The 17,526-nt window shown below is 49.0% G+C and overlaps 6 protein-coding genes across 6 annotated transcripts; 2 read left to right on the top strand and 4 right to left on the bottom strand.

Annotated features, from left to right (window-relative positions):
* Nucleotides 1-426: 426 nt before the first annotated feature.
* LOC131879075 (cleavage and polyadenylation specificity factor subunit 6-like) lies at nt 427-3,250 on the bottom strand. Its single transcript, XM_059225280.1, has one exon. The coding sequence runs from the start codon at nt 2,925-2,927 to the stop codon at nt 1,443-1,445; it is 1,485 nt and encodes a 494-aa protein (XP_059081263.1). The 5' UTR covers nt 2,928-3,250; the 3' UTR covers nt 427-1,442.
* A 2,119-nt stretch (nt 3,251-5,369) lies between these two features.
* Nucleotides 5,370-7,649, top strand: LOC131879647 (uncharacterized). The gene is made up of 3 exons (XM_059226010.1): nt 5,370-5,910; nt 6,705-7,047; nt 7,123-7,649. The coding sequence occupies exons 1-3, from the start codon at nt 5,557-5,559 to the stop codon at nt 7,530-7,532; spliced, it is 1,107 nt and encodes a 368-aa protein (XP_059081993.1). The 5' UTR covers nt 5,370-5,556; the 3' UTR covers nt 7,533-7,649.
* Nucleotides 7,650-7,679: 30 nt separating this feature from the next.
* Nucleotides 7,680-10,882, bottom strand: LOC131879645 (DIS3-like exonuclease 1). The gene is given in 1 exon segment (XM_059226008.1): nt 7,680-10,882. A coding segment is annotated over 1 exon segment (3,177 nt). The 3' UTR covers nt 7,680-7,705.
* Nucleotides 10,883-10,930: 48 nt separating this feature from the next.
* Nucleotides 10,931-12,500, bottom strand: LOC131879650 (uncharacterized). Its single transcript, XM_059226012.1, has 3 exons — nt 12,275-12,500; nt 12,077-12,201; nt 10,931-11,159 (listed from the first exon to the last, which is right to left on the bottom strand). Exons 1-3 carry the CDS (start codon nt 12,483-12,485, stop codon nt 11,052-11,054), a joined length of 444 nt encoding a protein of 147 aa, XP_059081995.1. The 5' UTR covers nt 12,486-12,500; the 3' UTR covers nt 10,931-11,051.
* A 496-nt stretch (nt 12,501-12,996) lies between these two features.
* LOC131879649 (eukaryotic translation initiation factor 3 subunit J-like) lies at nt 12,997-15,095 on the top strand. Its single transcript, XM_059226011.1, has 4 exons — nt 12,997-13,238; nt 13,341-13,721; nt 14,221-14,510; nt 14,955-15,095. The coding sequence occupies exons 1-4, from the start codon at nt 13,223-13,225 to the stop codon at nt 15,003-15,005; spliced, it is 738 nt and encodes a 245-aa protein (XP_059081994.1). The 5' UTR covers nt 12,997-13,222; the 3' UTR covers nt 15,006-15,095.
* Nucleotides 15,084-17,070, bottom strand: LOC131879646 (potassium channel subfamily K member 18-like). Its single transcript, XM_059226009.1, has 6 exons — nt 16,809-17,070; nt 16,568-16,737; nt 16,346-16,487; nt 16,141-16,279; nt 15,482-15,843; nt 15,084-15,418 (listed from the first exon to the last, which is right to left on the bottom strand). Exons 1-6 carry the CDS (start codon nt 16,927-16,929, stop codon nt 15,153-15,155), a joined length of 1,200 nt encoding a protein of 399 aa, XP_059081992.1. The 5' UTR covers nt 16,930-17,070; the 3' UTR covers nt 15,084-15,152.
* Nucleotides 17,071-17,526: the final 456 nt, after the last annotated feature.

Genomic DNA, 17,526 nt, shown 5'->3' with positions numbered 1-17,526 from the left:
AAAAGAAATCTGTCCATTTAACGGGCATTACTTTCCACTCATGACATCCCTGATCCCAACTTCTTCCTAGGTAAACCATACCCGTGCCTAACATGGTCGACCTTATGGCGGCTATTGAAAGCATCATATACCTCGTAAGAAGTTGGGTTCAGGGATTTCGTTTCTTCCAATTTCAAAAGTCAATATGGTCAACATTTTGATGGCATCTCATTTGAAGAGAAGCACGGACATGCTAGCGCCTCTTTCTTCTCTTCAAACTTGATGGCATGAAAAGGTGTCCTCACCAAATGTGTTCCGACCACATTGACTTTCTTCGAGCCGCATCATGTTCAAACTAATCTTCGGCTCTTTCGCCAAGAAAAAGGCGATGGACTTTGGATCAATCAAGACTGCGTGAACTTCTTCCAAGATGTATCAAGCAGGGGACGCGTTTAACGATCAAGGTTTATTCCAATCAACCGAAATCATTGGAATACAAAAGACACTTTGGCAAGTGACAGCATCGCAAGTGCATGGAAAATGATTTCCATTATTGACACATGGTCTTCAAAGCATACAAGGCAAGGTGTACCTCGACAATTGGTATTGATTACAACCGTAACATCTTGAAACTTACCTTGCACATTTTCACAGCCAGTTTTACATCATGAGTATAAAAATTGATATGGGTTTGAATGAGATATCACAGAAATGAGCATTGGTTATGAATTTGTTAAAATACGAACAAATGAGGAAATCAATATAAAATTAGAGGAGGAAGACCCCCTCCCCCCCTTCCAGATGATTGACATAGTTCATCAGTGCCAATCAATCCTTTGTAACACGTCAATGGGATCGTGAGTACATCAGAAATGGTGAACCAAATCAGAAAGGAGTAATACGTAGCCAGGGCGAGACAGTCTGGACTTTAATTCGAGTCGGGAATATCTCGCCGAGTCTTTGGATTCGATTCATATCCAACAAATATGACATTAACAGTCAACATTTTTATCATCATGAAAATAGTGAAAATCGCAGTACGAAAAATATCATGAGTAAAACAGTAAAATACAAGAAAGGAAGACATTGTGAAGAAATGAACAAGATTGGAACACAATGGATATGAAATACGAGCGAATGAGATACGGACACATTTATTTCACACCAAATTACATCCAAATTTTATCGAGGGAAGGAAGACATCTCTTGGGGCAGAGACGATCGCTTTCTTCGTTAGGAGAGTGAGTGAGTGAGAGGGGCGGTGGTTCCAATCGGTTGGTTGGTTGGTTGGTTGGTTGAGGTTGGTGTGCTTGCTCTTGAAGGGGAGCGAGGACGATGGTTCGACGGTAGAGGGTATGTATCTTCAAGTGGAAAATAAACAATAACAGGAAGGGGGTAGAAATCAGATCAGGAAGGAGACGGTGCTAACTAGGTGAGATGATGGGGCTGAGCGTCGCTTATATTTAGTGGCGGGGAGGGCGGTCTTTCTCGCGGTCCAGGTGTTCGCGATCCATTTCTTCGCGACGGCTTCGACTGGACTCGCGGTCGCGTTCCCGATATTCTCGCTCCTTGTAACGTTCATCATAATAGCGCTCCTCACGCGGGGGTCGATGGTGTGGGTCACGATCTCGGGAACGTGAACGCTCTCGGTGATCTCGATGGTAGTATTCGCGCGATGGTCGATAGTCGCGTTCACGTTCACGATCACGTTCGCGTTCGCGCTCGCGCTCACGGCTGTAAGACCGACGGCGGGCAGGCCGGTGGCGCTCACGCTCGCGAGACCGCGAGCGTTCCCGTCGAGCACCGTAGCTCTTGTTCTCGATACCGTGAAGTGTGTCTTGCAGCGAGGATATCAGGATTCGACAACGATCGTCGTGAGCCACTTTCGACTGCTTGATCAGGGATATGGCCGTAACCAGAGTTTCAATGGCGCTGGCATATTCGCCGGCCGCGGCATCCTGAACGGCGCGGGCAATGGCTGAGCTGGACACAGTGCGATTGCGGCCCATAATCTCTTCAAACTCGATTTCACTGAGAGCGTGCCCGGGAGCCACGCCGTACGAAGTGGAAGCGGGCGGGGCCCCGTGTGGGAAGAAGGCCGGGTTGACGTGAGGAGCCGGGGGAATGCCCGGCGGTGGCACACGGGGAATAATCGGCGGCGGATTGGCCATGAGTGGAGGCGGACCCCCCAACGGGGGTGGTCGAGCCAACATAGGACGACTCACGCCAGGCGGAGGTCGGCTAAAGGGCGGTGGGGGGCCGCGCAGCATACCCCGCCCCAAAGGGGGACGGCCCAGCCCACCGCCCATGGGTGGATGTGAGCCGCGCAATGGGGCACTAGCCGGAGGTTGGGCCGGGGGTCGCGTCTTACTCTGCGACTCGAACTGAATCAGGGCTTGCTTGGTGGCATACGTGACCACCGGGTTCTGTCCGTGCAACTCCTTCTTGGGCAACTTCTCCATGAGCACCTTCATCGACGTCTCCGAGCCCAAGGAGACGCAACAAAAGCCCTTGGACTGTCCGTTGGCGCGGTTCTCGTGGAACTTGACCTCGATGAAGTCGCCAATGCCCACACTCTGCACGGCATCGCTGATATCTTGATCCGTGGTCCACCAGGTCAAATTACCCACATACATCTGGTAACGCCGGGTGTGACCGCCTAGGCCTCCACTTGTCTGGGTGGGCGTGGAGGGCACTGAGCCCTCCCGCCCATCTTCGGATCGAGCTGTTTCGCGTTTGATATCCGATCCCGACGAAGCCAACACGTCATCGTACAAGTCGCCGGCCGTATCTCGCGTCTGACTACCCTGTCGGGTGCCCCCACCGCCCCCCATGGGGTCGTCATCTTGGTCGTCATCCTCGTGCGTCAGGCTGGTATTGCCAAAATCCTCGACATCCGCGTATAAATCGATATCCACCCCACCGCCGTTGTTCCCGGCGTCACTCATCTTGGCAGCGGTCTCTGCCTTCAATGCAACACCCGCCCACCAAAACACAGAAAGAAAGGGACACTTCTGACTGACTTACTCACTCACGCCAGCACCGCACTCCAATAAGGAACCGGCCTTTAACACGCCTCGGCGGAGGGACCCCGAGCTCACGAGCCAGGCTGGATTCACGGCCGCACTACCGGGCTAGCCCGTGGGTCTCTGGGGGACGACAGGGGAGCACGAGGCAGCCGAGGATGGGTGGATACCGAGCGTTGGTCTGTCGGACGGCGTCGAAGTAAAATTTCCACTCAGCGACAGTCAGCGTCAGTCTCTTTTCGCCTAAGAGGATTGGAGTCCTTCAGTTTGGCCACTTGGAAAGTTGACGGCCAGTTGACCCAAGTAGCGCATATACGGTCAGATATGTCAAAGGCGTGAGGTTTATGATGCCCGCCGGTTTAAAAGTATTAGCAACATAACTAGGTAATGGAAGGAAAATGTATTGCCACACATACTTAAATCAATAATATATACCCAAAGGGGGCCTAGAGCATATGTCAGTGCAATGAGATGCATCAAATATAGAGTAAAGGTTGGGATCAGATCTCGCAATAACGATTTTCAAAGGTCCACGAAAACGAAATGAGGCATTCGCAATTATTTTCATAGAAGAGACAAATATGGCTTTTTGAATTTTGATTATTTTCCCGCGACACTAAAAAAAACCATGTAAGCGAAAAAATGGCCAAAAGAGGTTAGTATTTGGCATCTCTCCTACGTTTATACGGCATTACTCAGTGTTGCTGAATGAGTGTGTATCAAAGCCATCCAAGATCACACATCAGGGGTTCTTAATTGCAATTTTCCTCCTTAGCTTTCTCAGAATAAATCTATCACAAAGGGATGAAAATCTTATCATGCTAATTGGACTAACAACGTGTTCTAGATCGGAAGAATCCCATGTTTAATGGTCCCTCTAGCCACCTTCAAATAGTACACCAATATAAGTGGCAGCACTAGGAGGCAGCTATGTACACGGAACCTCATGTACTTGCGAGAAAGAGCAAACTCTAATATATACCCTTCTCAGATCGTAGTACTCATTTACACATGCCTGAAAGGTTGATTGTAAAAGCTCTCTTCTCACTTCAAATTCCATCGTAACCTTAAGAATCTTTGAAGTTTTGTTTAGCTAATGAAAACCGTTGTTAAATGAAATGTGACAATAAAACCATTTCGAGGTGATCTCTAAATTCGAACCCTCTGTGAAACATATTCAACCTTGATACACACGTAACATGAATTAAGCTCCCAAGTACTAACAGGTACAAATAAGTCTTCGAAATAAATGGCACAGTTATGGTTGCCAGAAAACTGAAAATAGGGGCTCAAACTGTGCAATAAAAAATGTACAATCATGAAGCTAAGAGGTCAGGTTTGAGCCAACCCGTAATCCTAGCTTGACGCACATAAGGAAACTTAGGGCAACATTTAGAGGATATTGAAACAAGTGTTGAACACGCCACTGGTAATGTTAGATGTTAATTGGAAACCCAACTTTCGGTCTCATTTATAATTCACCTGATTTATGAAATTTCTTTGATCCAATCTATTTAACTCACTCAACCTCTTACAATTCAAGGTTGACCATAATTTCCATCAAGTAATATGTCAGCCTTAATCGTGCACGATCGATACCAATTTGTCAATTGTTCAAAATGGGGTGATACAGGTGTCATTCTGGAGTTTGAGTCCGGAAATATCAAGGATACTGGAAGAAACCAACGCCAAACAGCAAAGGCCACAAATGATAGAAGATTATAAAAGAAAAGTAGCCCATCCAGCCTATGATGGGAAATGGCTGGAAAGAGCACACCTTATTCAGACTGGATTTTTCGCGCACCAACAAACTTCAATCAGGGATGCCACATTGGCAGTGTTTTTGAAAAGTACCATGGCTTATTGGGGGATAATTTTTTGTCACATGTGAATATTCTTTTCTCTCTTTGGATAAGTGGGTACAGAAATGCGTAGCCCAAGACGAGCAGTAAAACTCTTTGACAGTGACTCTTTGTCAGTGAAATATTTTGATTGGCCTTGGCTCAAACGTCTCTGAAGTATTGAATGCATGCCTTCAAAAGACAATCTATGCATGTATGTATATTTCTTGGGTCAGTGTTGCAAAATGACGAGGAGGCTTTGATCTCAAGCGCATAACAAGATTTTTATTACCAGTACTTGATTAGCAGCATTGCATTCCAACCCCAAACGCCAAAGCTAAGGTCAGATAAGATATCTATCAGATATCAGACTGCCGATACAACCCTATCCTTCTACGACCACGGCCTTATGTCACTCTCAATCATACCCACCGATACCAATGTTGCCTGTCCAAACTCTCCTCAGCGGCCATAGTCCACATTCTGCACCTTGTGAAGAATAAAATGCGACTGAAATCTGCCATTACAAACCACTGAGAGTTGGGCCAAGTTGACCATTTTGTTTCCTAGTCCATCCTGGCAATCCTGAATGGTGGTGATACAAGCTAGGATAACCAAAACAGGGTCTGCTCAAAACCGTGTTCAAGCTAACTGGTTTCCCACTTTGCTCGTGCTCGTCCCTCGCCCGTCATCACGGTTGGTCCAGAAAGATGTTATGCACCCCGGACGATAGCCCGCACGCGCCGTCCGTTTTGGCTCCGTCTTCGGCGAGTTCAAGCGCTTCAGCCGCCGTGCCCGCGCCCGCACAGCGAATGATGAGTTTCGCGGGCTTTCAAGCTTATTTGTGCACAGTGGCCCGGTTATGTCGCGAAACGGAGAAGTATACGGATGTGCGGGTTGAATGCTCGGATGGGGTGTTGCACGCCCATCGTTTAGTCCTGGGTTCGGCCTCGCCGTTCCTGCGGGCTTTGTTTCTGGACCATCCTCCGGGATTGGATGTCCATTTGATGATCCCCACCATGCGGAAAGCCGTGGTGGCCACTTTACTCGAGTTCTTGTACACAGTAAGGCTCATAAGGCTCTTAAGGCTCATAAGGCTCATCACTCACTCTTAAGGAGCAAAGTAGCGGGAAGCAAGGCCCCAAAAAATGACAAGTATACGCCAAAAGCAGCCGATGAAATGGACAAGTTGCGGAAATGATGACAACCCCAAATCAACTAGATGGACCTTCACGCATTATTCTTGAATTAGCTGAAGAAATTTTAAACTTTTTTTCTCTCTGTGCCCATCTCTCTTTGGCTGTTCATTGGTTTCAAATCGCAGAAATTGATGATTTTTTGCCCAGATCACCCAGATTTGTACATCTCCACATCTCCAGGTAAAAGACGACAGAAACCTGTCACTCACTGATCCTTGGGTTGTGGCCAAGTTAAAAAAGTAGGCCCAAAATGGAAGAGGAGTTAATCATTTTGTTCCGATCGAAACTAACCTACACATCCAAATCAACGGTTCTATTAAAGATGACAATCGAATTTAATCGATCTTACTTTAGGTTCCTGTCGACGATGATTCAGTGAGCCATGAAACCTATTGGTCAGCCGCATAAAGTTTGGCTACAATATATAACCTTTAATGATGTGAGTGCTGCCTTAATTGGTCAAGAGCCAACCTTAGTTGAAGCCACTTGGTCAAAGGCGGCTTCAACGTTTTTGAACTACTTTATTCATCGATAGCATTGACTGAACCCTTGACCCGATCCAGGCCTTTTCAACTACTACATTAGTCCATGTAGCACTCGGCCCTCGGACTCGGCTCCCGAGGTTGGTTCCAGATTCGTGAATTCTTTTCATATTCTAGGGCAAGATGGTTTTGGCCCGCAGCCACACCCACGACTTGCAACAATTGGTTCATATCTTGCAAATTGATCCGGAAAATGTACGCATCGATACGCCTTCCCCCGACCCCAAAGAGACCAAATTAGTTCAAGCCAAGATCACAGCTATCAAAGGCGGCGTGCGGGTCGTCCCACCTGCCCCTCCACCGCCCACGACCCGCAGTGAAAGCAGCGGTGGGACGAGTGCGGCTCTCGGTTCAACCGAGACGAGCGGTCGCCCGCAACGGACCACCACAAAGCGAAAAATATCCAACGATCCCACCCCCACCGCCGACCACGCCCTGCCCAAAGTGAAAGAACTGAAGAGTGAGACCCTTACTTTCTTTGGTTCCTGAATTCCGGGATCAGCATTCATGTTTCTCGCTTTGATCTCATTTTCAGTAATATTACCCCATCCGAATAGTTTGATGCAAAGTTTAAAGAAAACCTCCTCCAACCCGGCCACCAATAATGGAAAGACTCTACGGCGTCGAAGTACCCGCCGAAGGCCCGCCCAAGCACCCCCTACCTCGACTGATTTGCCCATGGACGCCAAGGACACCACCCTAGACTCCACTCCTACCGGATTTCACGACATGAGCAATGTTCACACGTGGGTGTGTGCGTTATGCAGTCAATTTGACCCGGTTCTGCCGCCCGGCGTGGAATCTGGACCCTCTTCCGAGACCGAGTGGGTCGGGTGCGACTGCGATAGGTGGTACCACAAATACTGCACCCACTTACCTTCCATTGACGACAGCTTTGAGTGCAGTCAAGTCAACCTCACCTGTCTTCCTATGAAAGAGACTTGAGACACGCTCTTGAGAACCACAATCTGCCCTATTAGATCTCAAAGCCCAAAAGTCCCTTTTTATGGCCCCCATAAGACAGTTCAAATCTATTAAAGTGAGTAATCCATCCATCCATTAGCTCTAACGAAGTCGCTGTGTGTCGGTTTCTNTTTTTTTTTTTTTTTATAGTTTTTTTATTCGTCACTGACCGCCATATGTCTCATTTTTTGAAAAAACTCGTACATTGACACCTTTTCCCGCCGTTTGGCCTTGATTTTGGCCGCCATAGATAAAGAAGGCTCGTCGATGTCCATACCCACCTCCTCGGTTTCCTTTTCGTTGGATTCGCCATCATTCAAAGCTTGGTCTTTTCGAATCTCGTCCAGGAAATTGACCTCTCCTTGCTCCAATTGGACCTGGTGGGAGCTTCTGGGCGGTTTCGAGCTCAAGAGGTAGTATTTCAACACGCAAGGATGGACATCAGAGCCCTTCATCTGAATGGTGATGGTGACGTGATCAAAAATCTTGAATACCTGATGACCACTGACCGACTCCACGTGCAGCGAGTGGTCATCTTTCCACAACACGCCATTGACCCACATGGGACCTAGTTTCTGGTCGCAAAACAGAACCTCACCCGATGCATTTTGCATGTAAACGGGTCCTTTGAGGGCATATCGTGGAATGTAGACCAAAAATCCATTGGCTCTGACACTGACAATGACCGCCTCCACCATACACCGCGGGTCATCCACATCCTTCCCTTTGAAGTAGAGGGTTTGAAACAAGGTTTGCGAGGATCGCTGGGCCTGTTGGGCTGCCCGATTGCGCTCATTGATATGAGCTGCCACATCGCGCAGTTCGGAGTTTCCCATGAGAGCATTGTGGTTGGTCTTGGCCTCGGAGTTGGTCCACCAATCTTGATTCTCCAAGGCCGCCAGGAGCAGTCGGTGGACGATGATGTCTGCATACCGTCGGATGGGTGAGGTGAAGTGCGTGTACTGGCCCAATGCCAGTCCGTAATGCTCCCATTGCTCGGGATTCACGGATCCCGTGGAAAAGTACACGGCCTGAACCATGGCATGTGTGGCCAGGTTGCGGAGCAAGAAATTGACCACGGGGTCCTTGGGGTCGTTGCACTTATTCAGGGACTCGGCCAGGGCCTTGTTTCACCAGACTTCAATGTGCCACCCGCGGGATGCGGCACATTGTTTCAGTTCTTGAAAGTTCTCCTTGTTGGGGGCGGGATGACGTCTCAGCAGGGATTGTTGGGGAAAGCTCTTGGCGATCTTCTTGGCCACCCAATGATTCGCCAAGATCATGCACTCCGCGACGGTCTCGTGGATTTTCAGGTGCTCTTTGGGCTTGATGTCCTCGAGGTTGGATCGCTGGAACTCGAACTGGACCTCTGTGCTTTCCAGCTGCAGTGCTCCACTGCGTTCTCGTCGGGTTTGGATGCTCTGAGCGATGTTACTGAGCATGGTGAGTGCATCCTTGAGGGCCTTGAACTTCTTGGCTAGACCTTGTCCATTTAAGCCTTGCAGCTCGGGGATCTCGTTCTGCATTTCCTTAGCGGATTTCCCGTTGATCACGTCTTGGGCGGCTTCGTAGAACAGTTTATAGGCTGACCTGATGACTGTCCTACCGTACCAAACGCTGATGACCTCGTGCGTCGACGGGTCAAGCTCCCAAAGGACCGAGACTGCAAAGCGGTCCACGTTCCCGAGTAAGGAGCACACGTTGGCCGAAAGGACGGAGGGCAGCATGTCATATCGCCGATCTGCCAGGTAGACCGTGGTGGCCCGACGTCGTCCTTCAAGATCGGTCAACGAATTCAACGGGACGAAGTGGGTAACGTCGGCGATGTGCACGCCCAACTCCAAGTTCCCATTGGACAGCTTCCTCACCGAGAGAGTGTCGTCGACATCTTCGCATCCCTGAGGATCAATGCTCATGACAAAGTGGGATTTACGCAGGTCCTTCCGTTGATTGATCTCTTCTTCCGTGGGTTGCCAATCGTCTTTGGGCATTTCGGCCAGTATCCCTTGGGAGAAGGGTGTGATCGAGATCTCGTTCTCGGCTAGGATGCCATCAATTTCCGTGTTCAAATTACCGATTTTGCCCAAGGAACGGACGAAATGGCCATTCGGATATTGGCTATTCACGGGCCAATTATCGATTCTGACCACGATCCGCTCGTGCGCCAGTTTCTCGCCTTGCGCGGTCAGAATGCGGATCCGGGGAATCCGGTAGTCGTACGGAAAGGCCAATATCCTTTTGCCGGATTTGCGGTTGAGACTCGTGGCTTCCTCTTTGGGAATAGTGGCTATATATTCGCGCCAATTCCGCTGGAGGATCCCGACAACTCGTCCCGTCGGTTCCACATCGGCTCTCTGTTCCCACACCTCTTCCTTGTCTTGGTTATCGGCATCGGAGCCCAATTTGGTGATCTTACTACGCCATTCGGATTTGGGTAGGAGTTGAACCACCACCATATCCCCATGGACCGCCCTGTTTCGCAGGACCATGCCGGGAATAAGGATGTCTCTTTCCGAGGACTTGGAGCCATCACTTTGACGGTGAACAAACGCCTCGGTAGCGGCGTGATGCTTGTCCACACTGAGCTTGCCAGCCACGAATTTGCCCTGCCGGATCCCGGCTTCCAAGACTTCCAGTTTGAAGTAGTCCTTGTAGTCTTGATCCGAGTCCTTGATGGACCTGGCAATTCTAGCCTCAATCAGGCCTTGGAAGACGTCTTGGACGTCGGGCAAGGTGGGCCAAAAATCCGTCAGATACTCGCCTAATCGCAGAACGAAGACCTCTAGTCGCTTGGAGGCGAAGTGGTCGACTATCTCTTGATCTTCCGTGACCATCACGATCGGCTTTTGACCTCCCAGATGCTCATAGTACCACTTGGCGGCCTTGTAGGCCAACTCTGCTTGATGCATCTCCAAGGGCACATTCGGGTCTCGAGGAAGAAACGTGTCTTCGAAGAACTCATTGGGGAAAAAGATACTAGCCTTCTTGGGGTCCTTGATCAGAGTGCATAGCTTTCTGTATTTACTCAAACTAGCTTGGTTCACCGAATTGACCACGGACTGACAGAAAATCATGCCCGTGATCTCGGTGAAGTTGAGTATGTCCAGGAAATGTTGCACCACATCGGCCAAGGGCAAAATGTAGTGCGTTACATGGCTGGGCAATGTCGGACTACTCGACGGACTGGATGCGGTGGACGTGTGAGAACAGCCTTCAAAGCACAGGTCCGACTGACACGGAATGTCCGTCCGGAGATAATGTTCACGCACCACCCCGATGACCTTGCCGCGGGTCTTGATCTGGACCTTTTTGTTCACCGCGCGCATGGCCATCCCTCTGAAAAGGAAGAGGGGCGTGAAAGGCAAGAAAACACCAATGAGTGAAGTCAAGTCAGAGATTTTATTCGACTCATTTCGAGATGGTTTTGAAATTGATAACAATGATGCGGCATCAGCGAGATGAAATCGATCACACAGGAAACCCAGAGTTATCGTTGGTCGTCTACTTGAGCTCCTTGACTTGCAGGCCTGGGGGCAAGGACTGTTTCAGCTTCTCGGCCTTCTCCTTGTCCGTGATCACTAAGGTGTAGAGGAAACGCGAGCATCGAACCTAAACCGAGAGGAAATACGGAGTCAAGTTGAGATCTGGTCCGTCGTTGGTGATCAGTCACCACATCAGTCCCTTATTTAAGATTGCCCAGTTCATTTAAAACTTCGGCATCGGGAGATAGGAAGCCTGGGGATGTGCAAACCAATAAATATTGAGCCCATGGATTTCACGCATGGGGTTATGGAACTTCAGGCTGGATGGACGGGGATTGTACTTCTAGCGAGGCCGATGAGGCAAGTTTTATTCCAGGGTTACTCGGGGGGTTTTGGCCATGCCAAAATTGGATTCATCAGAGACGGGGAGCGATTGGAGTTAACTTAACTTTGAATGGACATGACCATTATTCCCAGTTATTGACGACTAATCGTTTCCATGGAACCTGCTCACGTCCTCATTTTCAGGTTTAGATGGACTGAGTAGGTTCCTTTCAAAAATTTTTTAACTATCAGAAGTGGGTGAGCGGTCGTGGCAAGTTAGGCCGGGTCTGGCAAATCGGGAGACTGACATGAAACTCCGTCCAACAATCGCAGCTATGGTCAATTAAAAATGCTATGGCTAGCTCGTCCATGGGCTAAAACGTGGGCCGAGCTGGAATCCATCGGATAGGGAGCCACATTAGGGAGGGGAGGGTTGGAGTGGGTGTTATCGGGGGGGTCAAAGGCAATGAACGTGAATGTTCATCAAGGATATTGCATAACCTATTCAAAGCGTAAATTTCGCCTGAAGGTCGGCCAACGAGGTCTTGGGGTCGATCTCATCTACTGACCTGACCGGGCCTGAACGATCCATGCAAGACCCAATGCGTCAGACCAGCCCTAGACCAAAGGAGAACCAGGGACCCACTCGTTACACCACCGATCGGGTACGGAGGCTGACCTTCAACCTAGACCCGGTGGAGATCATATATATGTCTTTACCTTGAATTTGACGTTCTCGGCGTTCTTCTTGATCTTGACGGACTTGGCATCCTTCCTGCGGGCCTTGAGAAGGAAGTCCTTGATCTCCTTGATCTCACGCGGCATCTTGCAACAGGCTAGGCGATCTGATTACACCAAAAGACACCAATGAAAGGGGGATATTCACAGATTTATACTGACCCAATTCGTTTTATTTACCTTTCTCTGAAAAGTTCCCAGCGGAAAAGGAAGGGCAGCGGGCCAGATGGTCGAACGAAAATTTCAACCCACCCCGCCAGGAAGATTTTAGCCCACCCACCGTTCGGTTGGACTGAGTGGTAATGATGATGGATGGCCACTTGAAAATCGAACGGGTGGGGCGGTCGGTATGGATGGGCATGGATCTGGACGTCCCGAGGCTGGCCCTCATTATCGTTTCCCCCTGATCCACTCATGGCAGGTTCAAAAGTGACCAAATCGGGCTGGACGGATTAGCTGAGCCGTGGAGCGGTGACAAGAGACAAGCCAAGCCAAAATCAGGCGTATCATGGTCACTCAGTCCGCCCTTCCCCCCCCTTCCCCGACCGTGCCATGGTCAGATCGCCATTCCCGGGGGTGAATTAGCCCGCTGGGCGTGGCCTCTAAATGTCAGGCCCAGTCGGGGACGGAGAGCTAACCGCAGCTGACACGATCCGGACCATTTATCCATGGCTCACAGTCGGCAATATTCGGCTCATCCGTTATTTCTCCCATCCATTCATGTAATGAACCGGCCCCTGACCCAGAGGGTTGGAATGGGTTGACTCGAGCCGGTCACCCTGTTGTTGGGGTTATCTCCAATGTTTTCATGTTGGCCGAGACTTCTGCCTGCCGCCCAGACCAAGCCCACTGAGTCGACTGAGTGGCCAGCCAGCCCTTGTCCCTCGTGTGCGTCCTTGAGTGAGTGAGTGAGTCAGTCAGTCAGTGTTTGAGCCGTTGGAGCGCTGTGGCCGATGTGGGCCGTGGACAACGTGAATCCGTCTCGATCATCCAAGGAGTGACCCATCGTCGTCCATTGGGCCAGTCATCCGGACGTGAGTGCCGCTGAGCGCCTTGTCATTCCTTGTTGGCCGTGTTGGATTGAATTGATTGGTCCCTCCCCACCTTGATCCGAAGGCGCCTCTCAGCATGAGCGACGCTTGGGGTAAGCCGCCCTCCATCCTGATGGATTCCTGGGATCCTCAGGCCTGATGACCCGGTTGAGGCAGGGTCCAGTGTCCAGTCTAAGTGTGATTTTGGGTTGCAGATGCCGATGATTTTGAACCTCCGCCGGGCACGGGTGCGGCGGGCGGGGACGCGCCCAAGATCCCCATCGCCAAATTAGACAAATGGGCGGGTGAGGACGAGGACGACGACGTCAAGGACGCGTGGGACAAGTCGGATTCGGACTCGGATTCGGGCGAAGAAGACCCGGATCGGCCCAAAGCTGTGCAGCGCAAGAAGAAGAAGAAATTGGCCGAGATCATCGCCGAGAAAGAAGCGGCTAAAGCGGCTCAGCAGGCGGCCCGGGCGGCCGAGGAGGCGGCCAAACGCCAATTGAACACGCCCGAGGCCAAAATGGTCGAGAAGATGCGACTCAAGAAAATGGAGGAGACCTCCAATCTCCAGCTGGCTCAGGAAATGATGGGTAAGCCCTAACCGCCGTGCCTGCGGCCGGTGGACCCCAGAGAAAAACCCACCCTTTCACCCCATCTCCACCCGCCGGGCTAAAGGCCACGCTGAAAACAGAAATATAGAGTCCAGCCCAGGTCCTGCCTGACCTCGGCCTTCTTCCAGATTGACACCTCAACCTGTTCTAGCGGTAGTTTGATCGATCGTTTCGTTTTGGCGGTGAGAGATCGATTGAGAGAGGGATTCCAATCTCAAAAATAATCATGGTTTCTTGTGAATTGGGCTAGCAGCCGAATTAGGTGGTCAACCTTAGATAGGGGCTGACCAATCTGGGCCCGAGCCCGATAGTGCCGGGTCAGTTCTTCTGGCCAGTCATCAGGATCATGAGTTCAACCTTCTTCACGTTCGACCCAACGTGTTAACCTGTACTTTTCGCCTTGTCCCGGGCCACTCAATTCACGGTCCCACCTCCTGATACAAGTCGCCATTAACGTCGCTGTCATTTCCCTCGCTAGGACTAAAAGTGGGCAGTATCGATGCGATGGTGCCGGTGGAAAAAGCCGATTTTGATCAACTCGACAAAGCGGTGGTGAACAAGATCAGTATGTACGCCGAATCACCGCACTTCCCCGACTTTGTCGAGAACCTGATCAAAAACATGTGTCTGGACCTGAACGCCACCACCCTCAAGAAGATCAAGATGAACGTGGAAGCCTTGCACGCAGCCAAACTCAAGGACGAGCGAGCCAAGGCCAAGAAACCCAATGCTAAAAAAGGGGGCACGATACGAATGGACACTGCCAAGGTAAGGAAAACCCTGTGGTGGTAATATGGAATGGCCGAGAGTGTTTGGCCGGGTTTGCTCTTATTATGAGTCAATTTCCCATATTTGTTTGTATCGTAAAGGGATCACCAACAAGTCACGTTTGTTAAAAAAAAAAAGGAAACCCTCTCATGTTCGTGTGTGTTACTTTTGCGAACGCCGAAAGTGATAGAATTGTGGATGGCATCTTTCAATCATTGAAACCCGAATAGATCTGATATTAATACTAAAACAATAGTCCTTTTCAATTCGGTTTAGCTAACTGCAATGCAATATTTCATTTTATTGAGTCAAGAGACTTGGATAGTAGTCTTGAGTGTCAATAAGATCCGCGATATTGTTGGTAACCAATTTTTGTTGTTGATAACATTATTTTCCCAATAACATTTGTCTTATGATGACCAATTTTTAATTTTTACCTTTTAGGATATGTTCTCTGGTGGTGCGGACTACGACGAACTGGACGACTTCATGTGATATTCTTGGTTCCTGTGCACTCACCTACCTATCTTTGGCTTTGTTACGTCTCACAATAAAACCATTGTTACGGTGGGGTCTATTATACTATCCCGTCTATTTCTCATCAGTGAAAGGCCATCAACTGTACTAAACAAAGAACAGAGTTCAAGGTTCTTCGGGCACAATTCCCAAGGCCAACCCGTCGGCTTGTTGCTCCATTTCCGCGATCTTGTGTCGCTTCTCGTTGAAATCCAACTCGTTGCCAGTCATATCAACCGGGGTTTGCTTGAGGCGTTCCCCTTTGGTGATCTTGACCACTTCCTCGTTATCATTGCCATTGCTGGACATGCCAATCTCACTCGCGATCCACCGGACTTTCTCCAGGACTTGCTCTTGCATCAAATTGAGAGCCAAAGAGATCAGCATGATTCCTGCCAATTCAAGGGGAATTGAATTGAAGCTCGTAATTGGCCTGCTGTTGCAGATATACTTACCAAAAATACAATAGATCACGGTAAAGGCCAGTTTGAAGATGCCGTACACGCTCTTGGTGGCTTCTAAGAAAGCGTTTTCCGGCACCATGTCGCCAAATCCGATGGTGGTCAGGGTCACAAAGCAGAAGTAGATGGACGAGGCGATATCCCATCCTTCCCAAGCGGCAAAAATAACCGCTCCCACAAACAGAAACACGAAGATGATGATCAGATTCACCATAATGGGCACGATGACCAGGTCGGTGGGCATGTAGGTCTCTTTGCCCACTTCGTCACTCATAATGTTCTTGCTTTTCTTGTCGGCGGTTGGGGCGAGCTCGGCATCGCGACGTCGAACTCGACACCATCGACAACACAAACGGCTATTGAAAAAGGGCCGAAGAATGAACGTCACTTCTCCAAGCAAAAATGCCAAGCAAAAATGCAAATGGAAATCAAAGATTGCAATAGCGTTTGACATTATATATTACTTGATTTCAAAGAAAACTAAAACTTGGGGTTGTGACATATTATGTCACACCTGTTCTCAGTGCTAGGTCATGGGGGACATGAAGGACCAAAAGACTGAAATCATAAGCGAATTGTATTTGTTGTCAAAATATAATCAAATCAAAATTTCTATTGAATATTGGTTCGCATTAAGGTGATTGGTTGGTTACCTGTACATCCACCGAACTCCATCGGCCATCAAATCGCCAATATCCTTCATGAATACGAGGAGCAATGGAATTCCGACCAAGGCATAACCAATGCAAAACAACTTCCCTCCGAAGGTCTTGGGTGAAATATGTCCATAGCCTGCATTGAAAAAGAAAACCGCAAACTCAACATCAAATCCACACACAACGTGTGTTTCAGAATTACCAATGGTAGTCATAATGGTGATTGTGAACAGAAGCGACTTGGAAAACACCCAATCGTAGTTCCATTCTTCCGTCCCATCATATCCATAATCATTCACATAGGATATCACAAAGTTCTTGAGAGTGGTCAGATCTCCATGAACCTGGAACCACATACGTAGAAAATTCGATTACCCTAAATCAGCAAATGTTTGCCACCCAAACCATAGCGAAATATATATACCTGTTCACGGAAGTCGGTCCGCGAGAAATTGTACTTTTCATTATTGGCGTACTGCCAGAAGATTTTCTTCAGATAATTCACCGCCGTGACCACTTCCTTGGTTTTACTGATCTTGAGCTCATGTCTGGAAACTTCCGCGGGTCGCTCAATCTCGATGAAGATCATGGCACCTAAGAACGAAACATGTGAAATTCAGAACAATCTGAATACTCCCAACTATGAAAGCCCTCCCTCCATTCACCAATGACTCCATAGAGAATGCACAGAACGAAGAGACCGAGATGGGAGAAGAGGATCCCCGAGATGATTTTGTACCAAGGACGGCCCTTTTGGACGTACACTTCATATTTCTTGCTGGGCATGGTTGCCGTTGGTCAAGTAATAGAAATATCCCTTTCTCACTGGTCACTTTTCACACTCGGGTTTGGAGTGGAAAGCCAAGCTTTGCTTGGATCTGTTGCCTTGGATAGTTTTTCGTCCTGGTGACGGTTCAAACAGGAAAGCTAATCTTGTTACCAAAATGAAAACAATCCTATAACCACGACTTGGATGAAAAGAAGCATAGAGCATTTATTAGTTATCAATGTATCATCATTCTCTTAAACGAGGCTTGCTGGCATGATTGTGTTTTTTTTGTTGGCTTTTGGTTGCTTATATAGTAGCTATAATAATAGTAGAAGTAGCAGAAGTAGTGGTTGGAGTAGAAGCAATATGAACAGACAAAAACGTCCTGTTGGACACCGATTGAAATCAGTACAAAATACATATATGAGACGATCATCCGTGAGAAACAAGCGAAACGGCAGAGAGCCTCTCTCTCGTCTTTGGCATCAGCATCACCATCAATCAGTATCAATATCAGGGCTATTGATGCCGGTTGATGGTAATTCGGGAGGGAGTCCGACGGACGCCCTCTTTGGTTCGCCGCCGGAAGTCGGAAGTCGGAAGTCTGAAGTCAC

This window comes from Tigriopus californicus, chromosome 4 (genome assembly GCF_007210705.1).
Source record: "Tigriopus californicus strain San Diego chromosome 4, Tcal_SD_v2.1, whole genome shotgun sequence".
Classification (NCBI taxonomy): Eukaryota; Metazoa; Arthropoda; class Copepoda; order Harpacticoida; family Harpacticidae; genus Tigriopus; species Tigriopus californicus.
The sequence above is the reverse complement of the archived record's forward strand: the minus strand, read 5'-3'. Positions and strand labels throughout refer to the sequence as shown.